At 36.2% G+C, this 11,243-nt stretch overlaps 1 protein-coding gene and 1 long non-coding RNA gene across 2 annotated transcripts; one reads left to right on the top strand and one right to left on the bottom strand.

The window, feature by feature from the left end:
- Positions 1-670: 670 nt before the first annotated feature.
- Positions 671-1,894, bottom strand: LOC130469823 (uncharacterized). The gene is made up of 2 exons (XR_008930088.1): positions 1,757-1,894; positions 671-961 (listed from the first exon to the last, which is right to left on the bottom strand). It is a non-coding gene; the product is annotated as an uncharacterized lncRNA (long non-coding RNA).
- Positions 1,895-1,997: 103 nt separating this feature from the next.
- Positions 1,998-9,150, top strand: LOC110795142 (DEAD-box ATP-dependent RNA helicase 18). The gene is made up of 11 exons (XM_022000123.2): positions 1,998-2,379; positions 4,233-4,469; positions 4,645-4,899; positions 6,411-6,490; positions 6,589-6,694; positions 6,804-6,917; positions 7,448-7,546; positions 7,660-7,749; positions 7,962-8,068; positions 8,180-8,323; positions 8,445-9,150. Exons 1-11 carry the CDS (start codon positions 2,086-2,088, stop codon positions 8,713-8,715), a joined length of 1,797 nt encoding a protein of 598 aa, XP_021855815.1. The 5' UTR covers positions 1,998-2,085; the 3' UTR covers positions 8,716-9,150.
- The last annotated feature ends 2,093 nt before the right edge of the window (positions 9,151-11,243 follow it).

Genomic DNA, 11,243 nt, shown 5'->3' on the forward strand with positions numbered 1-11,243 from the left:
AGTAATAATTATCTAAAAATAAATTATAATAAGTGAATCATTTTATAAAACACATATATGATTTTATAAAATTCATATGAGATTGAACCATGTGTGCCAAATAAATTAAATGTAACATATGGTTATCAAATAAATTACACATGAGATACAATTAAGATATTGAATGTCAAACCAAATTGAACATAAGCTAATAAATTAATGTAACCTATGATCATACAAGAATATAAAATGTTAGTAGTTCAATACGGGATTATCTTATTGAAGGAGGAGGATGTTATGACTTTTAATTATTATCGTGTTTTATTGTTATATTCTTATATCAATATTAACCTTTTCTAATGTCACACATTTAATATTACCAATATTTATTTCCAAATGTGTGATAAGCCCTTAACAATACGTACCAATACAACAAAATTTGGTACTATTATGATTCTCAAATGTACTGATTGATCTCCTTTTATTCATGTAAATGTATTATTTCCTTTATAATAATTATCAACACAATATAGTATACCAACTTGAATGAGTTAAAGAGTCACGTTCAGATGTTTTGACAACATCGTGAGGGAGAATTGACAACATTATGTGATTACTCCTATTGTTATTTGAATAATTCGTCCATAATAGGGAGAATCCGAAACCAATAATTTAGAGAATACAATATTGATTACTGTTAAATTCAAGGCTTATTATATCAAACGTCATAACACTTAATAAAAATACAATAATATCAAACGTCATAACACTTAATAAAAATACAATATAAAGTTCCCAAAAATGGAGAATCCAAAAGCGAGAATAACATAAGGGTACCAAAAAGGAGAATCCAACCATACAACATGGTAATAAACGTCACAAACACCACAATGTCCACTCCGATGGAGGACGAGATAATAAACCATGAACAAGAAATGTCACCATGTCAATTCGGGGAGTATAAGAAACCGTCTCTCTTTTCCTGGTTCCAAAAAAATGACAAGTTAAAGAAGAAACATATTCAAACAAACAATATGTATAAACATAATCACATGTATAAACTCAAGGTAAACAATCATTAGCAATATTTTACAAAATCAAGTCCATGTTTTTTCGCATATATTGAATGCCAATCCACCATTATATAGTACTAATGCATAACGTTTCAGTACCAATACAAAAGCAAAGCAGAACAAAGCCGAGTTGCAATAATTTACCAAATCAAATCCATGTTTTTTCGCATATATATAATACCAATACACCATTTGCTAGTACTAATGCACAACGTTTCAGTACAACACAAAAGCAAAGCAGAACAGAGCCGAGTTGCAATAATTTACCAAATCAAATCCATGTTTTTTCGCATATACTAATATACCATTTGCTAGTACTAATGCATAACGTTTCAGTACCAAACATTAACAGAGCAGAGCCTAGATAATAACAATTATCTATGATATGGTGGATTATCTTTCTGAATTCTTATTTAAAACAAATTAAAAGTAACATATCCAATCTACAAAAATCTAAGCCAAAATTTCAATAAAAAGCCCCCATTTGCCACCATTTTCAACACCAAATAAGCTTAAACGTGCAAATGGTCATACTTAAGCATAAATTATGATTCTAATTTCAATAATCAATAACAATAAATTACGAATGTTCACAATTCTCATCCCAATTTCAACAATTATGATTCCAATTTTTGTTTGCCCTAAATGTTAACACCTAACTAAATTTGTAAAAACAACAAAAATTAATAGGGATGAGACCTTACCTTGAAGAATTGATTTTCTGCAGAAATGGTGAGGAGATAAGAAATTCGGAACTGTTGAGATGATGAGGCATTTTTCTATCTTGTTCTTCAGAAATATTGAGGAAGGAGGTGTTTCTCTCTCTTCAATTTGTTATGCCCCCTTTTCTTTCCCTCCTTTTCCCTAACGGACTCCGTTACTAGTTATTTACTTTTCCTTTTTTTATTTTTCATTTTAAATTATTTTAATCCCACAAGTCACTTGTGACTTATACTTCCTCCAAACGAAATTGAGGAAAGCAAAAACCCAAACCCTCTGCGAACGTGATTTCATCAGCAGCCAAACGGAAACAATGGAGACGACGGCGGCGGCGGAAGAGTTAGCGACCACCTCAAATCAAAACAATGCCCTAACCATTACCTCATTCTCCGACCTGAAACCGGCGCTCTCAGAACCGGTTATCGAAGCCTTACATCGAGGCGGTTTCCACTATTGTACGCCGGTTCAAGCCGCCACTATCCCCTTACTTTGCAGCTATAAAGACGTCGCCGTTGACGCCGCCACCGGTTCAGGGAAAACCCTAGCTTTTGTGGTTCCACTTGTTGAAATTCTCCGCCGGTCCTCCCCTTCTCCTAAACCGCATCAGGTTTGCTCTCCTTTTGTAATTCATTTTATATTTGTTGCTGTAATTAATGTAGTATAATTGCGCATTTTGATTCAGTACAGTTAAATGTGAATGTTTTTTAGGATTAGTTGTAAATTCAAATTTGTTCAACCAAGGTTACTTTGTTGCTGTATTGTTTAAATAGTGAGTGATGAACTGATGATTGGTGCTGAATGATAAGAACAATTTACGGGTTTTGATAGATTTCCCATTACCATTACCACCTTTACTAGTTGTATTGTATTGAGAGGTATTGGAATATTATGAAGATAACATCTGTTTCGGGAATGAAGGTTTCATTACCATGGGCACTGGTTTTGGACTTCCTTACTGATTTATTAAACGGGGTGTTAATGCAATATGTGATTGAGGGCTCGATGCTTTTCATGATGGTTTTTAACAAGTAGGGTGGTTGGTGACTTGGTGTAAATACTTAGCTAGAGGCTTCTAGCATATGATTTTGTCAAATGAATCCATGTATTCGGTGTATTGTTGATTGTGGTGAATTGGATTTTGTTCGTGCCTTGGGGGAGAAAATGTACTGTTGTTGATAGGCTGATAGCTACTGCCTTACATGATTTAGGGAGAAGTTGCACTCTTGTTGAATCTGCTTGTTCATATTACCTCAGAAAAAAGAAAATAAATTATGTTTGTTGTTTAATCATAGAAGTAATTAAACAATGTCCTTGACCCTCACTATCATTTGTGGATGCTGAAGAAATTTTTGATGGGTGAAGATAACACTTGTGTTCCTTTTGGTACAAACTCATAAGTTTATCTGTAACTTTCTGTGTGCCATGTAAATGCCTATAATAATGCACCTGCAACCTGATGTATGTGTTCTTCTTCCTATTTTTGTTTTATAAAAAACTCTCATTAGTTACTACCTAGTACCTATTAGGCTACTTAGTGAGAAAGGGACATACTTCAGGATGTGATTGCCTTGCCGTGAAATTTTACACGGGACATTCTGCCTCATATATTTGAACAATCAGAACAATACTTGTTTTGACTTTTGAGCTTCCTCGCAATAATTTTTAGCTATTGGGACGCTTGGTGCAAAATTAGTTGAACTTTTAGAATATGGTGCATGCTAAATGACTCCATATGCCTGATGCCAACTCATGGGTTGAGGCCTGGTTACTGAATTTCTTCTAAGTCTTTGTTCTATCCACCTTATTCCCGCTTATTATGGAAAAATAAGTTCAGATAAGAGAATTTCAGGAAAAATACTGTGTTATCCAAACACAATTTATAACTAAAATAAGTTCTGATAAGTTTTAATAAATTCAGATAAGTTCAGATACGATAAGTTCAGGAAAAATAGTGAAAATTAGGTGAATAGAACGCACCCTAAGTTATGAGCATATGCCTTTGTTCTGTTGTAATTATGTGGAATAAGCTATTGTTGCCAAGGTTTTACTGAACACTTGCTAAATTATCTGTTATCGTTAGTTCGTTACTATACATTATCACAAAGGTTTCTGTATTTGTCTTTTTGTTGATATATTTTTCTCATGCTGCTTATATCAGATATTTGTCTCAATTTGAAACAGAAGGTAATGGGGAAATTTGATCTCTATTAAAAATGGGCAGCTGAAACTTGAAAATTTAGGCTTGCTAATAGGCCTGTGAACAAGTTGTAATTTCGTATTGGTGATAACAACACCAAAATCTTCTGGTAATGAAGTGTTGACCTTTTAATCTACTAGTTGTTAGCTCAAAGAAATGATGTATTTTAGGCTCTCTCTTCCTGCATTAGTGTGATAATTCTTAATTTCTTATCAATGAACAAAATATGCTTGTTCTTGCGCTTAGCATTTACTGTCCTGCAGGTGCTTGGGATAATTATTTCACCAACAAGGGAGTTGTCATCACAAATATATAATGTTGCACTGCCTTTTATATCGACACTTTCAAATGTCAAGCCAATGCTTCTTGTTGGAGGAGGGGAAGTTAAAGCAGATTTGAAGAAGATAGAGGAGGATGGGGCAAATGTTTTGATTGGGACACCAGGAAGGTTATTTGACATCATGGATCGGGTAGATGTGTTGGAATTTCGTGACCTTGAGGTATATTTAATATTATACACATATCAAATTTGAACTTCCTCGTATATCTCATGGTTCAAAGTCGATTTTCAATTGTCGTACATTTGTTTTGGTTTGGGGGGCTGCTGTGCAAATAGGGTTTCTGTTAATTTTGCTTAACTGATTTAATTCCATATTGTATTGGTTTCTTGTACAGGTTTTGATTTTGGATGAAGCTGACAGGCTTTTGGATATGGGGTTTCAGAAGCAGATTAATAACATCATATCACGCTTACCAAAGATCCGTAGAACTGGTCTGTTTTCTGCTACTCAGACTGAAGCAGTTGAGGAGCTTTCTAAAGCTGGGTTACGGAATCCTGTGAGGGTTGAAGTTCGCGCAGAAACGAAATCATCAGATGATAAATCTGCAATTACGAACACTTCCAAAACGCCTTCAGGACTCCATATTGAGGTACTTTGATTCATAGAGATCATCATACTTTTGTTAGATGTGTGAAGCCTTCCCGTGGATCTTGCTTCACGCAGAGAGCTAAACTTTTTCCTCTTTGGTCTATTGTTTTTGTTCTTGAGACCTCAGAATTCACGGAGAGCTAGTTTCTAATTGGAGTGGCTGTCTTTGCTTGATCATTGTTCTGATTGGTTAGCTATGTAATAAGGGTCCTTCTAACTTGCCTAAACGATTAAGCTTGAGTTTTCTTCTTTGTATTGTCTATCTGGTCTTGATGAGGGCCTGATGGGTCTACTCATTACAGTAACTTCTTCTCAGGTGAGAATTGGAACGCACTTGCAGCTAAAGTATTAGTTATTGAATGAGGAGCTTGTCCTTTTAGCAGTGTTGACGGTTAAAGACTTAGTTTTAAAAAGCGCGCCTTGGCCGCGCCTAGGCTCAAGGCGCAGTTCCTGACGCCTAGCCATGACAGGCTCAGGCACCCTCCAAGAGGCGCACCCCTTTGTGCCTTTTTTACAGGCTCAAGGCGCAGCGCCTTACGTGCCTTATAGTATACGGCTCCAGTTGTTAGCAAGTAATAATTTTTTTGAAAAAAAGGCCAAAACTAAAATTTTCCATTTTTTCCTTCGTCTCTTCCGTAACAGGTCATGTCAACTCCTTTTTCTATTTTAAATTAACTGTTTTATATAAGATGTGGCGCACTTCTTTTTAGAATCTAAATGAATAACCAGTGACCAAAAAGTTACTTGAACCTTCCTTAGTCCCCTTGTTTGTTTTTTCCCCTCAAAAATGCTTTTGATTTTACTGTAATTACTATTTTATCCCTTTGTGACAACAAGTAATACTATTTTGCTTATTTTTTTTATTTTTTCATAAAACAAGTACCACTAAAAATTAATTAAAATTGTGCGCCCCTTGCGTACGAAAGGCGCGCGGCTTCGCCTTGCGCCTAAGCATCAGGGACCTTTGCGCCTTGGTGCGCCTCACGCCTTTTAAAACTAAGGTTGGAGATCAGTGAGCTATCACTGAATTTGGCGACCCCGGAAACAATTTTCCAGTATATCATTTATGTGTGCATATTCACTATGCAAATGTTGTTCATTAGTTTCCTCGCTAAGCAGGAAATAGGCTTTTGCTGTTTCAAACATTATATTGAACATGTATAACTGAACTTGATCCTGTGACTCGAACTCATTAAATGTTAAGGTTAAATGTTGACCACCTATGATTGGTCATTAATGGCTCTTTCAAATGTGCGTACAGTTTGGCTACTACGTGAATCATGTTTAAATCTCATTCATATCACTGTGCATGTTTCCCGTTCTCAAATAGTTTGCCTATTATGCTATGTTTTTAATGGTTCCTTTCCCAACTTAAGGCTACTTTTGTTTATTTATTTTTGCTAATGCCGACCAGAATATACCCGCTAGCTAAGATAGATGCTATTTTTATTCCCCTTATATTCTTTTGACATTTTACTTATTACCTCGTAATCTATCTTTCTTAACATGTAGTATATGGAGTGTGAAGCAGACAAGAAATCTTCAGAGCTTGTTGACCTTTTAGTCAAATACAAATCCAAAAAGATTATCATGTAAGTTACAAAAAGTGTCTTTGTGTATTACTGTTTTTATGGACATCTTTAAAGATGATAAATGGTTTGATGTATTTACATTCTTACACTCTGTGCAGCTACTTTATGACTTGCGCTTGTGTTGATTACTGGGGAGTTGTTCTTCCACAGCTTGCTGTTCTGAAGGGTCATCCACTGATCCCTCTTCATGGGAAAATGAAACAAGTACGATTTCATGTCTTTTACTCTTGGGTTAATAAAGACATTCGGGGTTATATTTTTCAAGTTGAAATTTTATGCGTTTTTAGATTCTTACCAATTCATATGTCCTCAGAACGCTAGAGAGAAAGCTTTAGCTTCATTTACGAGTCTTTCAAATGGGGTTCTTCTATGTACTGATGTTGCTGCTCGTGGATTGGACATACCAGGCGTTGACTGCATTTTGCAGGTAACACTAATCATTGTGATATTAATATCATTTGAAAATTGATATCTTCCTTGATTTGATGTGGACATAAAAAGATTAGCTCCTGTTCTGAGGTTAAACACAGAATTTATTGTCAGGCAGGGTTTTATATTGGGTTCTATCTGACAGAATTTGGGTGGCAATAGTAGGTTCGTATGTTGTTGTAAGGCAAGTTATACTTCACTGAAGCATCTTGTATTCACTCTCTGATATTACTATTATGTGCTGGACGTTCTTTCACTGCGTTGAAATTCTGATATATCGATTTTGTGCTGAAATTTCTTTCTGTGTGTTAAAATTTGGTTATTACAATTTGTGCTGAATTTCCTATCACTGCAATGAAATAAAAGGTGGGCTTGGATAAAAATTTGATCTTGTAATGCCTGCTACAGTTCTACTGGAAGCAGTGAGGGGAAAGTAAGGCTAAATTAGTCTTAGGTGCTAATACTTTCTACTCCGTATCATTTAATTAGATCATGTAAAATGCCAATTATGTTGTTCTGTTATTGCAGTATGATCCCCCACAAGATCCAAATGTATTTATTCACAGAGTTGGACGAACTGCTCGCATGGGGAGTCAGGGAACTGCAGTTGTCTTTCTTTTACCCAAGGTAGTTTCTTGAATTTCCACATGATGGTTAAGACTTTGGAGTTGGAATTTCAATGTTCAAATGTTGCTGATTCTTGTGATGTACTGATTGTTATACCGTTGTAAAATGTACAGGAGGAAGCATATGTTGAATTTCTGCGGATTAGGAGGGTTCCTCTTCAGGAACGTGAGTGCTCAAATAATGCTCCTGATATTATTCCCCAGGTGGGTGATTTGGCAGTTTGGAGTACTGTCTGGATGACTTGATATTTTGATTTTATTTTTTGGGGGATGATTTTTTCAATATAAAATGCTCTGGAATTGTAGATATAGTTAGTTGCAAACTTGCATGTGTGATTGTGTGGTCTTGTTAAACAGGAAACTGTGGATACGAAACTAATTTCTCCTCCGTTGTCTTTTTTGAAATCTTATTTCAGATAAGATCTATCTCACAAAAGGACCGTGATGTTATGCAGAAAGGACAAAAAGCCTTTGTCTCTTTCGTCCGTGCATATAAGGAGCATCATTGTTCTTTCATTTTCAGGTCATATGGAGTACCAAAATTTGATGCTCTGTGATATGTATTTATACAATTACATTTATATTTACATATTGAGGTGCTGATAAATGGGAAATTGGCGTTGATTATATATAGGTGGAAAGAACTGGAGGTTGGAAAGTTGGGGATGGGATATGGTTTACTGCAGCTACCTTTAATGTCAGAAGTGAAGCTGAATGGACTGTCAACTGATGGTTTTATTCGAGTTGAGGGTGTGAAGTTGCAGGAGATCAAATTCAAGTAAGAAAACAATCCTAGAAAATATGTCGTCTTTCTGGTTAAAGTGTTGAATTAAAAGTAGTGATATTCTTCTTATTTCTGCAAATTATTATACAAACCCGTCTTTTATGTTTTGTTTTAGGGACAAATCTCGTGAGAAACAAAGGAAGAGGAATTTGGTGGAGAAACAATCGGAAGAAAAACAAAAGGGCAAATTACAGAAACGCAAACCTGTACCAAATAATAAGACTGCTGAAATGAAGAAGACAACAGCAAAGAAAAGACGTGCTGTTCAAACTAAGGAAGATGTAGATGACTTAACCCGGGAATACCGGCTTCTGAAGAAGTTGAAAAAAGGAGTTATTGGTGAAGACGAATATGCAAGGTTAATGGGAGCCGATGATTTGCTTTAACGAATCAGGACACTCTGCAGAAGGTATCCCGTACCCCTAGGGCCCACGACCGTTGATGTTGAGAAGGATTCATTCCTCAAATGTTCCATGTTCGTAATCTGACAAATGTTATAGGCAAGTAAAACAAACACAGAGTATGTTTTTTTGAGTGACATAAGAAACACGGTGACTGACTGACTATATGAGTTGAGCTGCCAAATGCCAATGCGATTGAGGATTTCAACATCATGGAGCTTCAGAAAAAAAACAGAAACAACGGAAATCTGAGTCACAAAATTTTGATCCCTTTTGATTTTGTAATTTGATGATCTGGTACTGATTCTGTAGTCAGAGGTGTATTAAGCTTTAGAAAGTACCAACTCTATTGTTACTAAATTGTTATAGAAATGGGGGGAATGAATATATATAAAGGGAATTTTCAAGGATTTTAATCAATAGTAATATAGAGAGTATTTTAAGAAAGAGAAGGAAATGAGAAGGGAAGATTTTTATTAATTCAGCATAACTGCTTCATACATTTTCAGTGGCTATATATAGAGCTGGCAAAAATTGACCCAACCCACCAACCCAACCCGAACCCAACCCAATAATAAAAGGTTGGGTCAAGATTTTCAACCCGTTTAATTAAATGGGTCAACCCAACCCAACCCGTTTAATTAAATGGGTTGGGTCAGGTTGAAATTTTCAACCCGAAAACAACCCGCCTAACCCGTTTAAGTTCAAGCAAGTATGTAATATAGATCTGTAGAATGTGATTTGAAAGATTTTATTTCTCATTTTCTCTTCAACATTGAATAATTATTTGACGTTTTGATTCATGTCAAATACATATTGGAGTATTACTTTTTGCTATGAGATATGCCATAACAAAATCACCTCGCAATTCTATAGTCAAATCAATTTACACTTAAAAGTGGGGAAAAAATTAAGCGGGTCAACTTCAGGTCAACCCGTTTATAGTTGGGTTGGGTTGGGTTGAAAATCTCAACCCGTTTAATTAAACAGGTCGGGTTGGGTTGGGAAAATCTCAACCCGTTTATAAATGGGTCGACCTGATTTCGACCCAACCCAACCCATTGCCAGCTCTAGCTATATATATATATATATATAGCCTTTCATGCATAACAGAATCTGAATAACAAAATGACTAAAAACATAGAATAAGAAATGAGAATTGATCAGATACATCTCACATTCTCACCCCTTGCTTTGTTTGGATTCATCCTCCCTGTAATATTCTCTTACAATGGATTTGCACAAAATGAGGAAATCAGTTGTTGCTCTGCTAGCTCTGTCAATTTAGCTTCTTTTGTCATTTTCTTGTCCATTTCTTCTGACATCAACACACCAGTTTCTAGAAGGTTGGTGCTTGCATCAATGCCTTCCCCTTGAGATGATCCTTGACCCCAAGGATCAAAAGTAGGATATAGACTCTCAATATCAATTGCATCTTCCGGGGTAGAATTTGACCATTGTACAAGCCACTGTACTACAACATGGTTATACTTCTTTTGTCAATCACCGATATGGGATATTTTGAGACATTAGGGTCAGGAATAAGAAGGGAGGAAGGGTCAATTGTTGGAGGTACAAAACCATGGTGCCTCTTAAGTTGGGAGACATGAAAGGTGGGATGGACTTTTGATGAGCTAGGAAGTTGCAGAGTGTATGCCACCTTCCCTAGCTTCTTAATTATCAAATACGCCCCAAAATACTTAGCTGCAAGTTTCGGGTTTGGTCTGTGTTCTACTGACTGTTGTCTGTAAGGTTGACCCAATCTCCCACTTCAAACTCCCTTTCACTCCTTTGTCTATCTGCTTGCTGCTTCATTCTATTTTGTGCCTTAGCTAAGTGCTATTTCAACATAGCTATAGTGACTTCCCTTTGCTGTAAGCTTCTGTCCACACTCTCTACTGCACTAGATCCAGCTAAGTAAGGAATATGATAAGGAGGTGGTTGTCCATATAACACTTCATAAGGGGTCATTCTGATTGCTGAATGAAAATTAGCGTTGTACCAAAACTCGGCCAAGGATATCCATCTTGCCCATTCCTGTGGTGTGTCACTGCACATACACCTGAGATATGATTCCAAGCACCTATTCAACACCTGCGATTGCCCATCAGTTTGAGCACTTCTTGAGGTTGGCATGCAAGGAATGAGATCTCATGATCTCCAAAACCACTTGTAAATGGTTAAAGTGTTCTTCCCAAGTGGGACTGTACACTAGAATATCATCAAAAGAAAATTGTACCTTGTAGTTCATCGAGCAGTTCCTCTATTACAGGTATAGGGAATTTATCTTTGACAGTAGCTTTATTGAGTGCTCTGTAATCTACACACATCCTCCACCCCCATCTTTTATCTTCACCAACACCACAGGTGCTGCAAATGAACTATTACTATCTATGATAAAGCCTTGATCAGTCAGTTCTTGTACTAACTCAATCAGTCTTTTGTGTAGATGGGTACCTGTATGGTCTAATATTGATTGCCTTCTTTCAGTGGAATTTGGTGATCAAACTTTT

Source organism: Spinacia oleracea, chromosome 1 (assembly GCF_020520425.1).
Source record: "Spinacia oleracea cultivar Varoflay chromosome 1, BTI_SOV_V1, whole genome shotgun sequence".
NCBI classification, from domain to species: Eukaryota; Viridiplantae; Streptophyta; class Magnoliopsida; order Caryophyllales; family Amaranthaceae; genus Spinacia; species Spinacia oleracea.

What these genes read in the sequence shown, in the direction of transcription:
- LOC110795142 (XM_022000123.2), top strand. Translation starts at nt 2,086, where the DNA reads ATGGAGACGACGGCGGCGGCGGAAGAGTTAGCGACCACCTCAAATCAA. An exon ending in TTCATGGGAAAATGAAACAA is followed by an intron (nt 6,695 to 6,803) that starts GTACGATTTCAT and finishes ATATGTCCTCAG; the next exon opens with AACGCTAGAGAGAAAGCTTT. An exon ending in TTGTCTTTCTTTTACCCAAG is followed by an intron (nt 7,547 to 7,659) that starts GTAGTTTCTTGA and finishes TAAAATGTACAG; the next exon opens with GAGGAAGCATATGTTGAATT.